General features: G+C 39.6%; 1 protein-coding gene across 3 annotated transcripts in view; it reads left to right on the top strand.

Moving 5' to 3' along the window:
• The window catches only part of RMDN2 (regulator of microtubule dynamics 2), an 88,230-nt gene that overhangs the window by 37,075 nt on the left and 27,054 nt on the right, over positions 1 to 24,101 (top strand). The window contains exon 11 of one of the 3 annotated variants that reach the window (XM_041476946.1): positions 8,608 to 9,323. The exons of 1 other annotated variant lie outside the window; for it this stretch is intronic. In XM_041476946.1, the coding sequence (XP_041332880.1) occupies positions 8,608 to 8,661 (54 nt within the window). In that variant the 3' untranslated portion in view covers positions 8,662 to 9,323. Of the gene's footprint in view, positions 1 to 7,982; positions 9,324 to 24,101 lie in introns of those variants that run through there. One more of the 3 variants, XM_041476945.1, reaches the window with a different exon arrangement.

Here is a 24,101-nt window from a genome sequence, read left to right as displayed (position 1 = left end):
ACTGTTAAAATATTCCTTCAGCTTGCCTATTACAGAACATAGGAAAGGCCGCTATAAATTATCTGTTTAATATCCCATCACATTTGTGAAGTATCAGCAGACCTGAGAAAGAGAAGGAACCCTGAGGTGAGAGCAGGAATTCAAAAGGAGTCTGAGGGATAGGTGTATGTATTTTGGCAAGCAGGGTGGTGATGAGAACAAGAATTACACTGATTTGTGTAATCAGAAGGGTGAGTGTCAAATGGGCCCCAAAAATCTTTTGTCTGTCTGAAGAGGACAAGGTGATTTGACCTCTCCTGTTTTGACGAGTTCTGTAGATATCACAGATTAGTGTCCTTTGTCTTGTTTACTTGTGATGTGTTTTGAGTTAGAGTTAGAAAAAAAGAGTCCAGAAGAATATGGCATTAGGGCAGTAGTATGTAATTCAATTAAAAAAAAACCAACCAAGCACTCAGCACAGGGTGAAAAAAACCAACTGCACGCTGAAAGAAATTGCTGTGAAATGGAGATCTGGAACATGAACTCTGCTGTGTCTGACTGTTACCTCAAATCCCATCTGAATTTGAATATTACATGTTGTTTTGGTTATTGTGTTACAGAAAGACTGTTACTGATTTTTGGGAAAATGTGTTGGAAGTGAAGTGGTTCAGGGCTTGGAGCTGTATGTAGGAATAACATTTAGTGAGATTAGTTTAAGAGGGGGAAGAGACAGTAATAAGACTGAAGAGGCATTGGGGAGATGCTAATATGCACTTTATTAGTGCCTGAATTGACTGCAGCCCTGTAGAAGATGGGGTTCGTGGTCTAGAAAAAAGCACAGGTCAGCAGCAGTGTGAGGATTTCTTTCCATTTGCCACAGCTCAGGATCTCAAGGTTGTCAGCAGTGTGGTGTTTTGTCACAGTCATGTGAAACCCATCATTCCCAAGTGTAATCATAGTTTCTCATATGAGTTTCTCTTTCTTCAAGCAGGGGAACTCCTTTATTGTTTTTAAGTGTTGGCTTCTAGTGAGAGACATGTATTTGTATAAAGGCATAAAATCAGGAGCAGGCTGAGAGACGAAGTTGCTGGAAAGGTGCCACGTTGAGGAAATATATAGTATTCCATTATAAAAATCATCCTGCAGAAAGATTATCAGACACTGTTTTACTTTTTATTGCTTCTGAGCATCCACAGTTTCCAGTGACTTCTGGGAACCAGAGGTGCTTGACATCAGTAAAGTAGCCCATAGCTCATTTTAATCCTCAGGTCAAATTCTTAGCTGCCGTAACTCAGGACACTTCTTTCACACTTTTTCTAGGATTCATTTCACGTAGCATTTTGAGTTAAGTGATATTATTTTTGTCTTGAATGTTATGTCACATCCAAATTTCCCTTCTGTGCATCTGTTCTACCATTTACAGAGTATGTTTTAATTCAAGGGGTAAAGGGATTTCCAAACATAGCTAATTCTTGTTAAAGGAAAAAAAATCAGATGGCCTGTTTTAAACCTATTCTGAATCTCAAAAAAAGGATACACAGAAATTATATAAAAAGAAACAAGTTCCGATTGAATGAGTCCTGTAAATTAAGAGTTACAGGAGGATTTTTAAAAATAGGACAGTTTTTAAAAATAGTTTGGCACAGTTTTAACTTATCAGTCCATGCATTTTTTTTTTAAAGGAAATATGTGAGATTTGGTAAAAATTACATCTGAAAAAACAAAGCAGATACTACAGTGTAACTTTAAAGACCTTTCTCTATCCTCTCTAAACAAAAAACCTCCAATGAATCATGCAGTCCTTCCTTGGCCATAAATAGTGTAGAGTGGTACTTCACTGCTGGAGGTGCATGGGACATTAAATTGTCCAGTTTTTCTCTAGTTGCTACCCAGGTGGATAACCTCAGGGTCCTGGGAAATATTTGCCCCTTCAGTAAAAGAGATCCCAGTCTTCAGGGCTGCTGTGAGTTATTGTTAAGTGCTTAACAGCTGCTCTGTTCATCTAGAGGATGTTGCATTACCCTTACTGAGACTCATTACTTTGTAGTGTGCTCAAAGCCTTGCTGAGTGTGACTGTGTCAAGGGCTCTTGAAACCAGATGTGGTGGACTATTGTGGTGGAACAAAAGTACTTTTTTTTTAATTTGAAGAGAAAAATGTAATTTAATTTTGAAATCATGAGTATCTGTCTCACATACAGAAAGAACAGGTAGGGGTGTGTGTGCAGCGGGGCGTTAAACACATGGTCCTTTGCTTGTAAGGGGAATAAGACCCTAATTTCTTGTTTTTAATAAAGATTGTTGAAAGTTTTCAAGGCTGGAACTCGTAGAATTTCAAGTCTCAGTGTAGGATTATAAAGTATAATTGTCACAGAATTGGTTTTTCTTCTGTCTGGAGGCAAGCATGAGCATGACAATGAACTCTGTGCTTGTAGGACCAGTAAGCTCACCACAAAGGAGTTAACAGCCTAACAGAGAAAGAGATTAAAATTTCAAGGTTCTGGTCTCTATTACATTTTAAAAAAAATTAATCTGAAAGCAGCAGTAGCATTACAAAAAAGTGTAGTCTTTGAAGAAATGAAAACAGGAAAGCAGGAAAAATGCAAAGGAAATTTATTTGCAGTGAGTTGCTGAAAGTCTTACTTTAAAATGTAGATAAAAACTTCCCTAAAGGTAAGAAAGTGTTTTACAAAATTTTTGGTGATTTTGTGCACTCCGTCCTTCCCAGCAATTAGAAATTATGGCAATTCAGAGTTAAAAATAACAAAGAGAGATTTAGATCATACAGAAATTCACGATTATGACGTTCACTTCTTACAGGTGTAGAGTGGCAGGAAGCAGAGACTTGTTAAAGACTCTGCCTTCAGCCTCAGTGACATCTGAAACTCATGTGGAGGAGGTGATAAATGTAATAATAGGCAGCAACAATGGCTGGATTTTTACACAAGAATGCAGCTGCTGAGGGGAACTTGTGCTCATACAGTTTTCTTCCACTTTTTTGTACAACACCATAATTGATTTCCCTGGCTATTAATTTAATTTTTAATACTGTCTATAAGGTCAAAAGTGGGAGTTGCAGAGGGATGGAAGAGAGGTCAGAGTATAAATTTCAGCACCCATCAGCTGTTCCATTCCAACAGACTATTTGTGTATCTGGATTTTCAAGTTTTTACAAGAAATACCCACTCCAGCAGCCATGGATTGGTCATATGAGCAGACCTTGTTGTGGTATTTCCAACAGATCTTATTTGAAGCTGCTATTGTAATTTGTCATTCTAAGATTTTGAGGAGAAAAAAGTAGTTGCTTTTAAAGTGAAGGTTACAAATTATGACTTGTTTTTGAAAAAAAACTACCAATTGAAACAGAGTAATTTGGGCTAACCTTATACAAGTGTTTTTGTTTTCTCATCAACCAGAATATTTTCTTTTCACGTCTTCAGCTCAATACAAAATGTCATGTTTTTCAGAGAACATTTGTCCTCCAAATGGCCAGCAAAAATCAGTGATGTTTCAATTGAAAAATAAGGGAAGTGTTCAGATTTGTGTTAATTTTGAATTCTAGGCTATTCTTTTCCTGCTAGTACTGTTTGTGGAGTTGAACAAGAATTTCCTAATAGCTATCACCAGCTCAAAGCTAAAACATTTTTTGAGTGTGCTTAAAAAAACTATTCCTTAATTAGTGGTTTTGTGTACAATAAATGTGAGTGGTTCAGAGAATACACTTTTTAAAAACTCATTATGAAGAAATCAAATTTCAAATTAAAATTCTAGGGGAAAGTAAGAGTTAAAGAGTTGCTAAAATAATTTGAGACTGCCAATATTTTACATTATTTTGCACTTCAAAGAATAGTCTATTTTTCTCTTAGTGATCAGATCAATTTTCTATCTGCATGTTTTTGAAGTCCTTGAAAAAAGGCTTGTTTGCATTGTGAACTTATTTCTTCTCTTCCTCTGAAAATTATTCCAAAAAGTGATGAAGATCTTTTTTGTGGTGTCACAGTTTCATACAAGGATGAAGTTTATCCTGATAAACATCAAGATTATTATATTTATGATGAAACTGACTATCACACAGTATTTGTTTCAACATCCTATCAAAGCTAACACAGTTTTAGCACAGTTCTTACTCCAGCAAGACTGGTCAGCAGCCAGTTCCCCAAAGTATGGAGTGTGTCTCTGTCTCCTCCATGTAGTGTGTCTCCATTGGCATTCTGATCAGGCAGGGGCAGAGTGGAAGACGTATTCACAGAGGTGGTGGTACAATCCAGGATTACAAAATCAATTGGCAAAAACCCTTTTTGAATTTTTATAGAGTATCTGGGCCAAGTCAAACTCCTGGGATTTTGAAATATGTTGTCTTGGAGGCAATATACAGGGTGAAGGAAAGCCTTGACAGGCACCTTTCTGAGAGGGCTTTAACTGGGTGTGATTGTGTTCAGGCTGTTTCAGCAATGACTGTGCAGAAAGAAAAGCTGTAGGTCCCATCATGGGAGAGGCAGCAGCTGGACACAAAGAGGAGAATGTCTTTAACACCAAAAGCTCCACATTGTATACAGTAGTAAAAGAAAACCAGATCATAGGTGAAATTTAGTCTTTCAAATCAGGAAAGAACTAGCCAATTAAAATTTTACGTGACTACTAACTATTCTGAATTGTATTCTGCTGTTTTGTAATTTTTCAACAGTAGTCCTTGAAACGAGCTGAACTGTTTATTTGTATTCTTCTGGGTGAGAAAGGGTATTTTCCCTCTACTTGAAGTAATATCCAAAAATCTGTAATTATTTGCTGCATATTTTAAAGCTCATATTTTAAAGCTCATATTTTAAAGCTGTGCTTGCCTAGATCCTAAAAGCCTTGTGAAGTTACAGTTAATCCCCAGAGAAGATAGTGATAATATGAAAAAACACAGAATGCACCAGCTTGTGACATACAGCAGTCGCGTAGAAGGCGGCACGTGGATGATTACATTGGTGTGTTGCAATATCAAAGGAGAAAAGTCATGGTGTTATACAATTGTTAGTGCACACTACAGTCACACCATCTGTGAGAGTCTGTCAGGAAACCAAGAAGGGATAGGATAGCATTTAGCTTTGCGTGATTTATGCTGTCTACAAGAGCTATTGCTCTCTAACAACCCTTGTGCATGCTTGGGAGTCTCTTCTGCTACAGCCCAGGATTTCTCCTGGAGCTGTGAGGGAACGATACAGCTGTACCCAAAAGCAGGAGTGTCTCTCAGCACCTCATTGCTGTTACTGCGTATCAGAGTACAGCTTTGGACCACCCTTGCAGCCCAGCTTATTTAATATACCATGCTGCCCTGCTGACTTCAGTGAAACCCTACAGGATGCATGTCAGCTTGGGATTTGGCAGTGGTTGCACACAATTATGTTTTCGTTGGCTGGTGTAACCATTTTGGTTGTGGTCATGGGGTTGTATCATTCTCTGTTGACAGTTGGGACTTTGTCAACAAGTGCACACATGTGCAGTGCCTGGGTTGAGTGTATTAGCACATACGGAAATAATTAGCAGAGATGGAAGGTAAAATCATTATCTTTCTGTCTTGGCTTTAATTGCCATTTAATTTTTACATTCACATTTATATGTGTAACTCCCCATGTATATGTATCAGTAATTTTTTTTTCAGTAAAAATTAATTGTCAAAATGTGGACTACTTCCAGATAAGCCAACATTCCCTTTTTCCCACCAGCTCTCTCTTCCTTCTTGCTCTTGTTTTCAACTCCCTCTCTCCCCTTGTTCAGTCCCTGGCCTCCCAGGTCTTTTTTTCCTGTGCATATCCCCTGTGAATGATGAAACACAAAAGTAAAGCAACAAAATAGGAATGAGGCAAAATACAGTCCCTGACCCTGTAATTTGAATACATTTTGTGTAGCAGTTTGCAGAACATTTTGAACTCATATTCAACTCTGAAAATGATATAGGGAGTGTTTAATAAATATAAGCCTTGACAGTAGAAAGATGAGGTTGAAAATGGCTGTGTATTCAGTCAGTGCTGAACTAAGCCTCAGGGTGAACAAATGGGACTGACACAAGTATATTGCATTCCTCCTACAACTTGCACCTCTTCTTCTGCTTGCCACACTCTAAAGAGAAACCCTGCTGTCTGGGGAAAAAAAAAAAAAAATAGCTGACCTTATTGTTCATTTTCAGAAAGCCACAAACCCAGAAATCAATAAGGAAGACAGTTGGCCCAAGGCAGGATTTATGGCTTTTTCTTTCCATTAGCAGCCAAGCTGTCAAGCTGTGGGCAATAATGAAGTTTTCACTCTTAAAACCAGAAACTAGTACACTGAACAGAGTTGTGGCTTCTCTCTCCTTTTAGCATGATACACCTCTTGGTCTGGAAGGACTCTCTCCAAAGGTGACATAACAGTTCCCTTCACTGACTGTTCTCAGCTTTGTTTTTAATGCCATTACTTATTTTTTTCAATGCTTTTGCCGTACGAGTTCTAATTGACTGGAAGCTGCTGGCTCAATTAATGCAACCCGTTAAGCAGTCTGCAACAATAATTCCTGCTTTAACTGATGTAGTCCTGTTTAGAACTGGCAAACCAGAGGTGGAATGCTTTGCACAATTGCAGTTTCTACTCCAGACAGTTCTTAGAACAATCTTGGGTTTTGTTCCATTCTTTTTCCTAAGCCCAGAGGAAGATTCAAGGAAGATTGCCCAATGTTTTCTGGACCTTTGCAACTTGTAAAGCTCATTGCCCAATATAATCCTTTACTTCTAAAGAGACAATTATCCAAAGTCATTTGGAGACATATTTTTAAAATGCTGTATCCTGCAAAATGAGTAGAAATGCTGAACACTATTCAGATATGAGAAAACCTGCACCTTTATAATTTTCAACTTAGAAAAATGTCATAAGAGTATAACCAGATATAATTAAGCTTTTCCATTTCTTACTAGCATGGGACAATATCTGGCTTTTTACTTTTTTATTTAATGGAGTTTAGAATTGTTTTCACAATTTGACCACAGTCAGTACAGAAAAGAGTGTATTTTCCCTGAATTAAGGGAAAATTTTGAAGTTTTCAGTTTTTGGTGAAAGCAACGGCATGGTGCTCCAGACAGCCTGTATTGAAGTGGAGTTTAAGGGGTGCTCAGTGCTGTATGACATTTCCTTCTGTTAGAGTATTTTGGCAAGAGCTTACAGGCTTTGCAGTGTGTGCCTTTAAAGGCCTCTGATAAATGATTAGGCAGATAGTTTAGCCTATTGTTGCCAGTAGGAGTAAGGCAGTAACTCCAAGAGAAGTGTTCAGCTAATGTATTAATGCCTTAATCCAGACCAATAATATGATGTAGTTTGACATGTCTGGCATATGGTTTTTATCATCTCAATATTCTTCTCTGTTCCTCCATGACATTATAGACAACTAACAAAAATAAAGAGAGGCAGGAATTTCTTCACCCATGAAATATATTCTAAAATGTTCTGTATTTTGTTCCAGCTCTTTGGTTGATTGAGTAATGAAGTGATCCTGAAATCTAGTGATTACTTCACTGTCTGCAATATTTTCCTTGAGAATATACCATGGCATTATCATTACTGGACCCTGTCATTAGAAATACTTACACAAAATCTGTGACGTGCAGGCACTTTTCACTTGCACTGTTAAATATCCATGGGTGCATGTGTTGGGTGTTTGGACCTTATGAGCCTTCAGGCATGAGGTGGTGACATTTTAGAAATGTTGTTTTAAACCAAGGTGTATTTTGCAAGCTAGAGGTTTTACAGCAGCAACTAAAGGAAGCAGATTATATCCAGAGGACACTTAAAAATAAGTAGAATAATGGAGTTTTTGTACTGTGGTTACATGCTTATATGCATGTGCCCCTTTCCAAGGAGATTATACATGGAATAGCCAAAACATATGTCACTGGGTACCTGTGAGACAGTCTTAGGCTTGGCTTAGGTTTGAAGCCCCATACAAGCTGTGCACTTAAAACATTGGCCTAAAAGGAGCCTTTTCCTGCTGCCCTAGGAGAACAATGTAGTGTTGGCTCTGAGCACAGCAGGTCACCTGCCTCTTGCTCCCACATTGGCCCCACTCTGCCATGAGCCCAGTAGCACAGGGAGAGCTCAGTCTGGAAGATACTGAGGGTGCAGTCACAGGTAGGTATGGCTGTATGCTCTGAAACCACCATCTAACCTATGTCATTAATTACATTTCCCAATGTTTTCTTCTTAGTTGCATAATAAATCATTAGCAAACATCACAGAACATCTTTAGAGAAACTGCATGTGGTCAGGATGCAAGATTACATCAGGTATAAGGCAAGGCAATACTTTATGCAAAGTACATCAATAAAAATTATATCCCAAGCTGAAGGGCTTACTGGTCTGCTAAGAAGGCTATTTGTGGGCTAACATTTTAAGTGCTTTAACAGAGCTGTAAAGGGAGGGCCGCCATCTGGCTCTTGTTTTCTCTTCAAACTTTATTTTTGTATTCACTGATAAATTAACTTACTATCCAGTCTTTACATTTTGTGGCTGTTGCAGTTGTGTGTTATGTCTGTTGTTAGTAAAGAAATGTGGATAGGCACGTATTAGGCAAATGAAGGGATTTATCCTCTCTAAATTGATGCATGGTTGTCTGTTTCTTTCAGGATAAAGAGGCCCAGAAAGACTTAGAGGCTTTACTTCTTACACTGAAGCTCTGATACTACGTACTTTTAACTCTTCATGCTGTAATAAAATTGTAAAACTAAAATGAGACTGGAAACTGCGGGTAAATTTCAGCTAAGTCAATGAAAAAACAGTCATTGATTTTGGTTGGCTTGGATCATGGCCTTTAAGTGTCTGGAGATTATGGTATTAAAATAATACATTCATTATTGATTATTTATAAACTTGTACTGAAGTTTAATTTTAAATTTCTGACACTGTGAGTCTGATTCTCTGAACATGAAGTCTACTGCTGGCAATGGACATACCGGGGGTTTGAATGCAAAAGGAATAAATCTCACTCTTTGAAAGATGAATCAACTAGGATGTGATGCCAGCATAGAAATGTGTGTAGCATAAACAAACAAAAAAATGTTTCTATAGTAAATTATATTTATATCAACTAATTTACACAGATGTGTACAGAAAAAAATCATGAATATTTATGTTTACACATTTCTCTACTCTTAAAAAAATTACAGTCTTGTTGAAGTTAAACAAAGCTGTTGCCGCAACAAAGCTATTTTTACTTTAAACCTGTTGTTGGTTTTACAAAGAAATGTGAACATTTTATAAATTAAATATTATAAATTATTTGTAACATCAAGTACAATATTAAAGATAAGACAAATTAAATAAAGTGGTTTAGATTAATCTATTACAGCTGTGATATTTAATGGATTTGTATCAGGACCTCCATCAAGTTTGTGAAGTCTGGCTCTCTGTCTTTGAAGAGTTGCCTAATGTGGTTTTGTCAGAGTGTCTTTGAAGAACCTAGTCCAGCATGTGTCCATCACTAATCTTTTATATCATCTATATAACATGACCTGTACATAAAAATAGACTGCTAAAGACCTACTACTTCTGAGTGTGTTGGACAGCAGTGTTTTAAATAAAATGTAGCAGATAGGGAAAGAATTTCTATTCACCAGTGGAGTGATCCAGAATACACCAGTCTGTAGAAGAAGAGAGGCCAGTTGTGATTGGCTTTTAATTCAGGATCTTAATCTAGATGCAGGGAGTGTATCTTGAAGAAGTAGGCATTTCTGTTAAAGAAATACGCCTTTTTTTTTTTTTTGAATGTTCATCCTGTATAAGAAATTGTATATGTCTTTCTCAATTCAAGAGTTCTTTTTTTTTAACACATAATATCAGAGAAAAGGGAAAATGAAAGATTAATCCTAACAGTTCCTTCTATGACAGAGTGTTGTGATTCATACAGAGTGATTGGCTTGTGAATGGGGAAGCTGGAAAGGTGACACATCGTGATTTTGGTAAGGGGCTGTTGGTAAAGTCTGCTTTTGATGTTTGCATAGCCAATGCAGGAAGCATTGTTTAAAATAATCTACAAGAGTGATTTGTACTTAGGGTTGTTGTTAACAATTCACTGTCACCTAGGAAGATGTAATAAGGAGGCCTTTCCTGAAATCAATTTTATGCTAATTTATATCCTTTATAAAATAAATTGGATTATGCAATAGATTCTTCATTTTAATTATTGCTGATAAAAGCTGAAAGTGTATTGGAGAAATAGATTAGAACAAGAGGTTACTTACATTAATTACTGAAATTACATGACGTAAGTAGGATTTACTTCATTAAGGGCAAATATAAAGTCTTGAATTGAAGTAATTAACAGAAAGAGATTGGAGGAGACCAGGCTAGTTGTAATTCTATAGAAAAGAACAGGCAGATTCCAGTGAGTGGCAAGTTAATTATGGGTCAATAATGTTATGTTTTTGTGAAAAAGCAAATTTCATACTAGACTGAATAAATAAACATTCCCCATTAAATTCACATGAAATAACCTTTTACTCTAATTAGGCCTAATAAGTTCTAATGAGGTCTGAGCTGGTGTACTGTATCTAGTTTCAGGCACCACACTTGAGGGAGGCTGGGGTCTACTGGAAGGAGTCCAGTGGTGGAGAGAGAGACAAGAATGATGAGAGCACTAGACAACATTATTTTGCGTGTAAAACATGAAAGAATTTGGTGTGTTTAGTCTGCAGGAGCAAGGACTAAAGGAGTATTCACATTTGTAAAAAGCTTTTGCAGAGAAGACAGTAAAAAAAGAACCCCAAACCTTGTTCTCCAAATTCCCTATTCATAGGACAAGAGGTAATTGCCTACCTTCAGATTAGGCATTAGGAGAAAATAATCCTGATAGTAACTTTGCAAAGCCCTTCAATATATTTCCTGAGAACATTATAAAATCATTTACTTAAGTTTTAATATAAAAGTTAAATCAGATTTCATACACTGGCAGTGTTTAAGGCACGTTCATCCTCTGGCAGAGGTTGGGCTAGAGGACTTCTTAAGATCCCTCCTGGCCTTGCTGTCCCTGGGCGGTGCACAGCTCCAGCTCCCTACAAGCCATAGGCACTCCTACAGGGGTTCAGAAGTCAGTGGGCTGTGTCTGCACACACACTATATGGCTCAGCATTTGGGCCCAGACTACCAAATGAGTTTGTACTCTGAAGTATTTATCAGCATGTTTCAAGACTTGAATTTAAAGACATGCATCATGACTGCCATTGACTGTTTATTATAACTGTGGCTTTAATCGACATGGCAACATTTTTAAAGAAATGTATGGTTTTATAAATGAAATTACTGATCTTTCTTTTCAGCCTTCTGAATTAAGCCCATTATTCAGTTTCAGTTTTTGCTCATTACTAGTGTATGTGTAGAATTACAAATTAACATCTGTGACAGAAGAGGCTGGGCTTAATTATTTAATTCTAAATTGTCTTTAGTAGTTTGCAGAAATATTAGTCACACAGGTAAGAAATGGCTAAGACATTTTGTGCTTTTAAAGGTTTTTACTAATTAGTATACATGAGTATTCTCAGTGTTTTTGTCTCTGATTTGCTAATATGAGAACTTTTAAAATTGAAGCATGTTCCCTAAATTGTTCCCTAATTGCTCCTTGGAATAAAGCTTTTGCATTTAGTTGTAGGCCTAGGCTATCTGTTCTCTGTGTCATACCAGCTGGAGAAAAAGCAAGCATAGCTCCAGAGGCCATATGTTTTCTTTTTTGTTTAAAATATCCACTAGCAGACAGTCACTTCCTTAGTTTTGTCTCTGTGGAGGAGCTAGAGTCTGTGATTTTGTATTAACCCCCTGCGGGTTTGAAGCCATATGGAGCAGATGGGGCTGCAGGCTTCCTGAAGCCATGGTAGCTCCTTCAGTTCCACTGTGGCATCTCTTGTTTGGTCTCTGCTCCAGTACATACACTGTAAATCCTCTGTGGTAATTTGTCTCTTTACATACTTGGAAAAAAGTGAGCTCAGGGGGCCTTGACCTGGTACCAGGATGTATGTATGTATGTATGTGCTTCATTACATAAATGTTAAACTAGTTAAAACTACTAGTTCTGCCATCTGTGATGACTGAGGTAAGTTTTATTTCTTGTGGTGAAGCTGAGGCTTCTGTCACCGAATCCTAATCCCTTTGCAGTTGTCCCTCATAGCACACAAAGCATGTGATATATTTTTTGTAGCAATGGCACGGACACATTGTGGAAATGGTAACAGAGATACGCTCTCATACTACTTTGTCTAGAGCACTGTCTTTCCTTCTGCAGAGTCATGGTGAGATAACCATTTCTGTGTAGTGATATCAATACACTGACTTCTGCAATCAGTTAGAAAGCTGTCCACCAGTGGTGAGTAGCTGATGATGTAGAAAAGAAAGTGACAAGTCCTATTCCATTTCAAGTTTAAAAAAAACCCCTCACATAAATCCATGCCTACAACTCTGTTATTATAGTAACTAAAGTCTGAACTAAAAAACCAACCAAACAAAATACCCCCAAAAGCAAAAAGCAACACTGAAACAAAGCAACAACAAAAGAAATGCAATGAAGGAATGGCTGCCTAGAGATCCAGCCATGTTGAACCCAAATATAGCAGTTTATTTGGATCTAATTATCTTCAGCCATTACTACCTGATCACATTTTACTTGAAGTACCTAGAACTGTAGGGAGGTGTTATGAATTGCAGCAAGATTGGTGGGTTTTCTGGAATTTTCCTGGACATTCTGGAGGCTAGTCTTGTAGTGTTTTTTCAGTGGGCACAGTAGTGCATTACACCTACTCCAAATCAGAAAATCTTGTGGTAATGTGATGAAATTGTATTGCAGCATTCATCCAGTGCAAACTCAAGAAGGAGTGACTCTGAAGTGCCAACATTATTATTTGCTCTTTTTTCCTTCTGCATATAAGATTATATTCTTATTTTCCAGCACTTTTTCTTCTTACAGGCTTCCAAGTTCCTTGGAGAAGAAACAAATCAAACTGTCTTGACAATACAAAAAGAAGTAAGCTTTTCTGGCCCTGTCTATGTTTGTGTAACCCATGCATGTGTGATGCTGGGAAATGAAGCACTGGAACTAAGAATGTGAAACATTAATAATTTTTTTTAGGAAATATTTTACTCATTTAAATAAACAACCAATTATTCTAGAAGTATCTGTGGGATCCAGTGCGAACTCAAATATGAACAATCTGAGCTCTGTGCTGCTGACCCATGATGTGACTGTGGGGTTAAGCTCCTTAGCTACATACCCAAGTTACACACACGCAAACACAGTCTGTCCACTCTTCGTATGTTTTGTTTATTAAGATTAATTATGAGCTAGTTTGAATTGCCTACGTGTATAAACTAAAAATAGAGCCACACAATATTTACAGGGAATATTGTAACCTAAACATGTGTTAAGGATATAGACATGAATATGGATGTGCTTTTTCAAACTAAGTTCAGGTTTCTGATTCATGGATAAAGGTAACCAGCATGGATGTTGAAATTTCAGACTCCAGAGAGAAATGGTTTTGTTTGCTGTTCAGAAAAATGTGTCAAATCAGCAGAGTGGACTCAATGATTTACTTGTGTGTTCCTAATCTTGGAAGAGAATAATTTATGAAGAAATGAAAATTCATTTGTAAAGCCGACTGTGGTTCTGGGTTTAGGATTCCTCTTTTGCAGAATGTTAGGCCAGCTTACATTTATAGTGCCCTATAAAATGATATAGAAAGTCTTTAAATGGTAATAAAATACATGTTTTTCAAATTAGAACAGCAGAATATATCTAATGCAACACTTTTAAGTCCAGTGAGGGTTAATACAAAAGCACTGCTAGAATGTTTGTTGATTTTGATGCCACCAGTGTATGGTTATTGGCAGTTTCAAGCACAGCAGTATTCCTGCTGCCTTCACCATGAATCCCTGACCAAGAATTACCAGTGCACACTGGCTCAAAAAACCATAATTGAGTGTGTGATCCCACAGTCATTTGACATCTTCTTTGCTTTAGAAGTGTTTTTGTTACTGAAGAGTAGTTTCACGTGATTTGTCCTGTGATGTTTTGGCGCCGTTGAGAGCATGGCAACACAGCCTCTGGACATCAGTGAGTCCCAGGCATTGTGCCAGGATGAGATTTTTAAAAGTACCTGCATGACCTTGTATGACGTTTGCTTCTGTACATCCTAGTGCTCAGTCCAGCTTGTTCAGCGGTCCACTGCTTTCATGCCCTTTCACAGCCAGTCCTACATGTCCAAACAGGTTCATTCAGGAAATGAGAAGGCAGGTATTATCAGATGTCATGGGAGAAATTCAGAACAATAGATCAAGGGCGAAAAAAATACCCAAACTATTGGATCTGGACCTGTATGGTCATTTGAGCAATACTTTTAATTAGTTGTCCACCATGCAAGATTTCTCTAAAGGTCATTAGTTTATTTTCTCTAGAGGGGCAGCTTTGTGATTACTCTAGCCTATTGCACGCCACAGAGTTTTTCCTCCCTCCACCTTATTTCCCCATCTGAAAAAATGGGGCTGACAAGGCTTCTTTCACCCATGAGGATGGTTTGAAATAAAGCATGTAAGAAAAACACATGAAGAGCACAGAGAGCAGTAAGTGGTAAAGTAACCTGCACTTTTTTAGGCCTCTTACTCTTTTGATCAGCCCTCAAAATGCTGTCAGGGAAGATGAAGCCTTGGGAAGCATTTATGCTGGTTCCAGGCTGGTTTGGAGCACGTGGAAAGCCGTGGTTTGGAGCATGTGGAAAGCTCTGTCTGCGGGCACAAAGCCATAGGTGTGTGAGCAAGTGCCCCAGCTGGCGAGCAGCAGCCAGGCAGGAGAGGCAGCACACCTGGCTGAGCAAGGAGCACGGCGACCCCTGAGGAGGTTCAGGTGGGCCCTGGCAGGGGGAATCGGCGCGTTTGGTGCGTGTGAGCAGTGGCTGAGCGTCCTTGCCGGATGTGCCATGGTTCCTCGGGAGCTGTGTTGCTGCAGGAGGCTGCGGGATGGCAGCTGGGCCTGTGGGGGCTGCTGGGCTGGAGGCAAAGGAGGGGTGAGTACGTGCTCTGTGGGGTATCCAGCTGCACCCTGCCGTGGCTGTGTCAGGAGGAGTGTGTGTGGGATACTTGTGGGGGGTATTGTAATGGTGGGTGTTTCACAAGCCTGCATGTCTGTGGCACAGGCCGACATTAAGTTAAAAGAGCAAATCTGGAAGGTGATCCTTGGAGAGCTAACCAAAGGTGGACAGGATTTGGTAACTCCTGTGGGAAGGCATGTTAAGTCTTGAGCCTGTGACTGCTTACGTGCAAGGCTTTCTTCTGTGCGGGGCTTTGACTCCCCTCAGGCCTGCCACGACACCTGAGGGGCTGCTCCAGGGCTCTGTCATTGCCTTGTGCTGTGGGGCACTGCTACATGCGGCAAGTGACAGTGAAGCGAAAATGGTCGTTTTCTGCTTTCCTTGCTTCAAAAGATGTGTTTATTCTTGTTTACCTACCTAAATTTATATGGAAAAACACAAGGCAGAAAAGAGTTCAAATGCATTGCCTATGAGCTGCTGTTTTCCTGTGGTAAGAGCTTGTTGCTGTTAAATGTGCGCTCAAATAAAGCCAGGACACCAGTGTGAAAACGCTGCTTAGCTCGGGTTTGTGGAACACGATGTGTTTTAGCTGCCAGTAGTTCACTCCATTTCTTCCATAACCGGTTACAGGGCTCAGTTAAAACGCCCCGACGGCGCTGCAGGCAGGCCGGGCTGCGTGCGAGGCAGGGGCAGCTCTGCCGGCGGGCAGGGCTCCGCCGCGGCCTCTGCAGGGCAGCGCACGCCCGTTCCACCGGCTGAGAGCCGCTTCATCAGCTGGCAGCCTTAAAGGAAAGCAAAGGGGTGCCGTGGCTTTCCTGAATGGCCGGGGGGTTATTTAATCCTTAAATTCAGGCCGGAGAAGGAACTTATATGAAGGAGCTTTTCTTGTGTCAAACCATGAGCAGCAGAACAGAAGCAGATGTTTAGTGTGTCCACAGTGGTACTCACGGCAAACAGGCTGACTGGGTTCTGATTTCTGTTGCACTGGATTTACTCTGGCGGGATTGCAATGGATCCTGTCTGGTTTTGACTGCAGAACTGTAATTGCATGAGCAGAAATTGTTTGGAGACCACAGCTTTTGTGTTTGGGTGTATATGCATGCAAAAATATTTGTGTGGATAGATATATCCATAAGTTTAATAGAGGAGTTAAAGTAGATATAACTTGCTGTGTTTTGTAGTTTCAATAAGAAACTTGATTACTTTGTGAACTTTTTGAAATTTCTATCCATGTGTGAAGTGAAAACTTGACAAAGACTCTGCCTGCACATCCTTTTATATCATAACTTCCAATTGCAGGGTTAAAAGATGAAAGGGAATTGCCACAACACACAGTTGGACCTCCCTCTGAGAGGAAAGACAGGAAAAATATCTGTTGAATGCAGGATACCTTGTGTGCTGGAGAGGAAATACTAGATGATAACCCGATAAGCTTTATATAGAGCTGTCAGCTCCTAATGGAAGTCTCTTATGTGTTCAATTTGGAGCAGGCAGATTGTAAAGAAAAAAGGTAAAAGAAGCTGTAAATTATTGTATTAGCTTCCTTTGCCTTGCGTTCTCCAAGTGTGAGCTTGTGACCTCCATGAAGGGGTTACTGAGTCAGTAGGAATCAACACATAGTCCATCAATCCTTTCTCTGTCGTCTGGATGATGGTTCCTGAAACATCATATCTGCTTCCAGGCCATCTGTGGCTGAAAGGGAGGATGAGGAGGAGGGGAGAGCTCTATGTGTTGAGGCGGGGTATTGTCTTTTGAGAGTGATTTTTTTGTAAGTAGGGATTATGGTTTGCAGAAAAACCCTCAAGGAGGATTGCTTGGTACCCATCTATGGTATGTTTGACTTTCTTTGGCTTCCTGAACTCAGTACTTGTTCACCAAAGAGTGAAGTAAATCCTGTGGGAGTGGAAAGGGGAGAGAAATTTCAGGCAAGACTGAAGCTGTCTTAGCTCTTAAGTATGTGGAGACTGAAGCGCATCCCTGAGCGGCTCCTGCTGAGATGCTAATAACTGGTCTGCTCACCCCTATTACACTGAATGTCTTCCAGTTTTCTTGCCAAAATGAGTGGTATTTTCAGTCAGATTCCAAGTAAGGAGAAGTCAAAATGTAACCTTAAACCAGTGAGCTTTAGAGGCAGCTTTGCAGGGGCCGTGAAGTGTTTTTCTGCCAAGCGTATGGGCAGAACTTCCAGCAAGAGCCACAGGCCTGTCAGTGGGTTTGACCTGAGACATTTGGGGCCCTGTGGCCAGAAAGGAAAGTCTCCATAAAACTTAAGTCTGCAGCAGAGCTCTGTACATCTCCAGGACTTCAGTTTCCATGGGTTTTGACAAATTTTTTTGTGATGTTGATTTTCTCTGACTCTTCCTCTCTGGAGCTGGCTTTGATTTTTATTATGATTTTTCTGACACTTGGCAGTCAGAAACAGAGGAATTTAGAATCTTAGTTCAGCATTTTATTTCTGCACTGGTATCTTCATTACTATGTACAGCCTCCAATATATCTAATGCTTAGTGCATGCAGTATGTACAACTGAGGAGGGGTAATGCTGTGTTTACTGAGTTGCTTGGTCATACTTGCAATTACTTACCTGTTTGATCAGATAGGGTCCCTTCTCATCTCTAGGATCAGCTTTTGCAACTGAGTGGAGCATCTCTTTTTTCAGAATCTTACAAAAGCTACGAAAATATTTTTTTTGCACTAAAGATGTGGGAAATTGCAGTCAGTTGCTCAATGTAATTAAAATAAAATGCAGGTGATGTGGAAACTTGGGTACAAAGCAATCCCATTGCTCAAGTCCACATTTTATTTTTTTTTTCCAATGACATAATAGATTTTCCAGTTGTTATTGACAGATTTCAGAAGGATATATCTCATATTCAGACAGGTTGAGTAATTCTTGATAATGCAGGCATTGTGGCAACCTTAGAGAGACTCGTGGTCTTTTAGCACAGATGGAGTTTGCTGTTAGATTTTTCTCATCACAAAAGCTGCTGTTTCTAAACTGTTGTAAACTTAAGGGATGGGAGGAGCCAACAGATTTTCTGGTGTAGAAAAGAAAACAGTTTTCAGCACAATGTTATCATAGTGATAATACAGTAAGAAGTTAAGAAAAATCATATTAATACCAGAATGAATGTGTTAACTTTTAATTATGTTTTTCTTATTAATTAACCCCTTTTTTTCCCTTGTGAAAGTAGATTTAATATTTCCTTGACATCTATTTGCAAGGAGGTGTGTCCATCAATTAAATTTTTAAAGAAATGTATGAATGCACCATGACGATGCTTCCATCAAACAGAGATCACATGGCAGCCTGTAGCTGTATCCTAATAAGCTGGTCAGCCTGCAAGGACACGTGTGGGGGAAACAGTGATGCTGGGCAGCCACTGAGTCACCAGCCCTGTGATCCCCTCTCTGACAATGTGCTGCTTTGCAGAAGCGACATCCATTGTTTCAGTTGTTCTCGTTAGTCACGTTCAAGACAGTGCTGCAAACCTTAAAAAGGAAAGGGAGGAGAAACCCTGGCATGTACCAGGATTTTTGCTTTGAGTCTCGTGTGTTCCGCGTTGTCATTTGGCTGGGACAGTGGGACGCTGAGCAGACTCAGCCTCTCTTAGTGCAGAGCTGCAGCTGCTGAGGTGCCTGGGGCACAGTGCTTGTTCCAGGAACACAAGATTTTGTTGATTCCACAATTAAATGCTGTGGGATTTTAATTTGCTCTTTACTCATTTTTCATTTCCTTAATTTTTGGCATTCAGATGTAATGTTGTTGAAAAGATTGCCCGGGGACGTGAACACTTTCCTGGAGCTGAAAGTGTGATTAGCAAAGCACTTCCCTAGGATCTCCTCCTTAACACTCATCTCTTTCCCTAGGGAAGGGATGGTCTTGCTGTGAGGGCTATGAATTGAAATACACACAAAGTTTTGTGGTTACAGGAAGTCCCAGAGAGAGGTTTGGTGATGGGCTTGGCTGCGTTGATGTGCTAGTGTTACACTTATCTCTTTTGTTTCTAGATTGTGGACTGAAATTCATAAGCCTGCTTGGGATCCCAGGCCATGCAAGGAACAGAAAGAATTAAGGTATCTCACAGTGTAGTTCATGGTGTTGTACCCCTCAGGGTGTGCAGCCTTCCCTGTTCAAATGCCTGACACAGGATGTGTGTCTGCATCCTGTGATGTGTTCTTAGTCCATGCTCTAAACCTGGCTATCAACCCCCTTATTGGAGAAAGTGATGTATCTGCCATTTGGGAATGAAGACACCTTTCTGCCCCTGAATCCTATGATTGCCCTTGCCTTTGGTGTGTAAGTGCTACCTTGAGTTTGTTCTACACTTGCATTTTGTCAGACATTACCAGTGGTGTATAATTTAAGGGATTATATTTAACTGTTGGTGACTCTGGATTGGGTTCCAAACAAGGTGATCTACTAAAATCACCTTGTGTTTGGGAATTGGCCCCAGCATTATTTACTAATTCCTGAAATGCAAGGGAGAAACAATTCTAACGTGCATCTGTGTGGAAGATGTTTGGCAATATAACGTTTTTCTATGGAAATGACTCCTTATTCAATGATTAATTATTGTAAGGGCTATGTAAAAATTTTGTTTTCCTCCTGCAAAAATATGAAACTCAGCGGGGGTACTTGTATCTCCTTACATGAAAGCTTTCACAGAAAGATTATGGGCAGGCTATTGTCCTCCTTTTACATGGGAGTTAGGTGTCTAAAGGACTTCTAGGACATATTGTCCTGAAAACTTGGGAACTCCACCTTGAGGTGAAGCAGAAATGTATTGGAAGCATCTGGTATTTATTGTGGTTAAGCATAACCAGAAGTTTTGTTCTGCTCATGTAATCCATCTTCTGTTACTGTAAGGACTAGCTGAATTTCCTTGGTAACAAACACCCTTCCTTCTCCTCCCAGAAAGCTTCAGCTTGCTTGCAACATCCAGAACAAAGGAAACTCCAGATGACCTATTTCTGTGATATCAAAATCTCTGTGTGATCTGTTCACGCTGGGAGAACAGTGTTCAGCCCTACTGCAGCACAAGGCTGCTTAATAGAATATGTGTGTCTTTTTCCAAACAGGAGTGAAGTATGAAAGAAAACATAAATCTGGCCTTTTATTTCTGCAAAGAGAAAAATGTATAAAAGAGTATGGTGATCTCATTTTTCCTATTGTTTTTTCATTGAGAAATAAGAACAAAGCTTGTGCTACCAGAACAAGTTCTGTCAGAAGAGGTGGGCATCCCAGCTGTGAACTAGGATATGCAAGAAGGTTTAAGTTTTTTCTCCTAGCCAGCATATACGAACAAACTCTGCTACTCCCTGGAATGTTCTTATTAATAACTAAAACACATACTGGTTCTTTAATTTACCATGGATTAAGCTCTCAGGTTTCATCTTGCTGGCGAGACTAAAGAGCAGGGAGATATCTGGCTGCAGGTAAAGATTGCTCTTTGCTAGGAGATGCTGAGGTCTCTTTCTTTCTTATATATTCCTGTAATTACCTTTTGCTGTCCCCTCTGCATTGCAGACCAAGATACGAGGGGAAGGTCAGTGAATACTAGCCCCAGCTTTGCTTTTAACAGCAGAATTTCTTCTTCTGGTCATAACTCAATTTTTCTCTCTGCCAGGATAACTGTGTGTGGAAACCTCTGATGCTGGGCTTCTTGAAGCTGCAAGTCCCAACATGACTACAGGGTTATTGCTTTGCACTTGGCTGTATATTTCTGCTCTGAAAAAAAGAGCTTGTAGGCTCTAATGCTGTGAGTAGCCCAGCGTGAGGGAGATATTTCAGCTAAGCCTTGGCCCTTGATTATCAAGGCTATGATGCATCACTGTATGTCCAGGTGCACCAGACTTGGATCCAAAGATGGAGTATGAGGCCTCTCTTCCATGCCATTTCCAGCAAAGGTGTTGCTTCCTCTTGTGTAGTCTCTGTACCTGTCTTTCCTTGTTTGAGCTCTTCCCTGGGGTTCAGGTGGGCAGGATCCCAAATAGTCTTGCCTCCTGAAGGTGGTGTCCTAAGATGAATGAATGCATTTGGTTTTGCATATGCAAATTTCTCAACAGATTCACAGCCATAGATGTAGGATAGCAGGTTCATGGCCCCAGCTTTTCTAGAAGTTTACCCTTTAGATACAAATAGCTGAAGGAGCTGAGTCTGCTGTCACTGCAGCCAAGTGGCCCATCTGTTCTCTCTTGGTTTTTCTGGCAGTGCAGGATAGCTCTGTAGATAGCACAAACAAGTCATCACAGGTATTGAGAGCAATACAGGGCATCTGGATGGCATTCCAGGTACTGTGCTACCTGTCAAACTGCATTTTATGTTGTCTGGCCAAAGCTGTAGCTGGACAATTAGAAGGAGAAGAATTTGCTAACTAGGATGCAAATTGAAGTTTTCTAGGCATTTAAACAGTTTACAGGATAGTCCATTCTAATTGATGTAAACCCTTCCAGCAAGGAGGCAGAAGGGGATTTACCAAGCTTGGAAATAATTAAAATCATGCTGAAATTTTCCTAACAGGTACTAAATGTGACATAGTGTGTGGTCTCTCTGACAGGGTTGCCTTTCCCTATAAATGGAAAAGTGCAACATCAAATGTTTCAATGCATGCACATAGATAAACAGTTCTTTTATGACATATTAAGAACAGTTTGGTTTATGGCTTTTTAGATATATCTTAAAATCTTGTTTTATAATGACTTTAGCAGAGCTGTCTAATTTCCAAAATGTGCTTCTAAAGCAGGATGAGGTTTGTACCTGGTTTTTATTAACTACATTACCAGCTAAAAATAAACCAAGTTGCAGACAGCAGTGTGGACCCTCAATGTGTTTAATTAAAAATAATAATAATTCTTGGAGGCATGGAGGCAGAAATCAAGCTCTCTTTGTCTCCTGGAATCTGCTTTGCTCATCTGGGAGAAGAAAGTAACCTGATAGTCTTTGAAATTTACTGATATTCATTAAGTTCACTGGACTTTGAATGGAACTGTAGTTAATTATGAACTTTAACCCCATGTTTTAGTGTATTCCTGGACAAAAAATGTGGCTTTGTCATGCCTTGCAGGCTACTGGCAGAGAAGTCCTCTGATAGTGTGTATAAAAGGATCATGGGGCTGTATGTCAAAAGTTGAAAATTGCAAGTGCAGAATTACAATTAGGGTGGTCTGACTTTTTTTTTTCCTCTTAAACCAGCATAGGGATGTGGTGATTCTCTCTAATTTGTTCTTTACTCATGTCTGAGTGCCTTTGTGAAGAAGGAACTCAAACTGACTTAGGAGTTTGAGTTTCAGTGGTGGAATTCATAGGACATCTGCAGGAGTCCAAGCCTTTTACTGAGCACAGGTTGGGGGCCAGTACCTTGCAAGAAGCAATACTAAAAATATATATAGTCTGGCCAAAGCTAGACAAAGGAAAAGAAATATCCTAGAAAAATACTGGGCTACTTTCCAGCCTTACTGTGTAAGCCTGTGCTGCTACTGAAATTCACTTACCCAAGAGTCATATGTCTCTGAAACCTGTCTTTTCAAATAGTGCTGCTATTTAGCAGTCAGAACTAAAAGGCAATAAACCACATGCTTTTAAGCTGAAAACATGATGTATCTCCTAATAAATTTGGAGACCACTTCTGTGACAGTTTAAGTATGCTGAATTTGGTGAGCATCTGTAAACATTTGTTTTTGTGTGTCGGATAAAAGACTCTAAAAATTTGAAGTAGAGTTTTGATACCTGTTTTTGATAAGTAAATAGAATCTTTTTGGAGCCTGGGAAAGCATGCATTCTGCAAGAGATTTTGATCAATATCTGTGCAAGAATGAGAGAGCAAAGGAAAAAAATCCAACCCCCAAACCAAACACTGGAAAGGAAAAGGTATATTCTAATTTCTAGTTATTTTTGAAGTGTATTCAGTGGCCTGAATTCCCTTGCTCAGATTTGCATTGGCATAAATTGTAATTTGTTTCCTATATTTAAAATTTAACTTTCAGTATGCAGTAAATTTTTTAAAAAAAAATAAAATTGTTAGTAGAAGGTAATGGCCAGATTAGGGACTTAGGTGTTTGCAAGTGTGTTGCTCTGTAGGTTTTCCTCTCTTCAAGCCTGACCACAAAGTTTGACTGAAGGCATGCTGTGCATTGACCATAATTGTATTGATATTTGGAAACATGAGAATATGAATATTTTACAAGGTATTTGTTATTTAAAAACTAAGGGGAAAGCTTAGATTCTTTGGTTACATGATGATCATTACAATAAACACAGACTTCTACACTAAAACTCAGTGAGCAAACAGGGCACTACTGTTTATTTTCCATGTCTTAAATTGTGTGGCTGCTTCACCTACTGCCCTAGGTGAGTTTGCTGCATGTAGTGCTTAATCGATACTACAAGGATCAAAGACACTGAAGTGCTATTTAGAAGTGTAAAAGGATTAAAATCTTTTGAAGGTGAGGGGCATTTTCACCAGTTGGTTTCACCTGGTGCCCTCTTCCCAGTGGTTTGGGAGTGGTTCTTTGTTAGAGCCCTCACTTGGGAAGCATCCTGGACCAACCCTGCTCCTGCAGGCGCCTGGTTCCTGAAGTCAAGTGGGGAATTCCCCCCTCCTCTGTTTGTACTGGCCCAGACCTTCAGGGAGAGCCGGGAGTACATGTGGTTCCTGTTAGCTCAGAAAACAGAAACATCTGGGGAAGATGAGAATGACTTACTGGCTCAGTTCAGCAGGAGGAAAGTCTCTGACAGTTCATTCTGGACAGAGAGATCCTCTCTATTATGTGTTGAAGCAGGGAGCAAATGCACGTAAAATCACATAAAATCCAGTTCAAAACAGCAGGAGATGGGCACTCATGCTGTCACATATGGCCTTTCTCTCTTCTGCCTGTGGGGATGCCTCCTAAAGAAAGTGAAGGGAAGGATTTTCTCATCCAGTAGGAGTGGGGAAGGATGCTGTGGAAGAACAATTCCTAGGGACAGCAATGTGTTTCCCAGGGTTGTGCCCATATGGGCTTAACTTTAAGAAGAAAGGAAAGTGAACCAGTGGTAAATAAATTTGCTATGTATT

The sequence above is a fragment of the Pyrgilauda ruficollis genome, unplaced genomic scaffold, assembly GCF_017590135.1.
Source record: "Pyrgilauda ruficollis isolate IOZ18807 unplaced genomic scaffold, ASM1759013v1 scaffold4, whole genome shotgun sequence".
NCBI lineage: Eukaryota > Metazoa > Chordata > Aves > Passeriformes > Passeridae > Pyrgilauda > Pyrgilauda ruficollis.
This window is presented reverse-complemented; position numbering and strand designations above follow the sequence as displayed.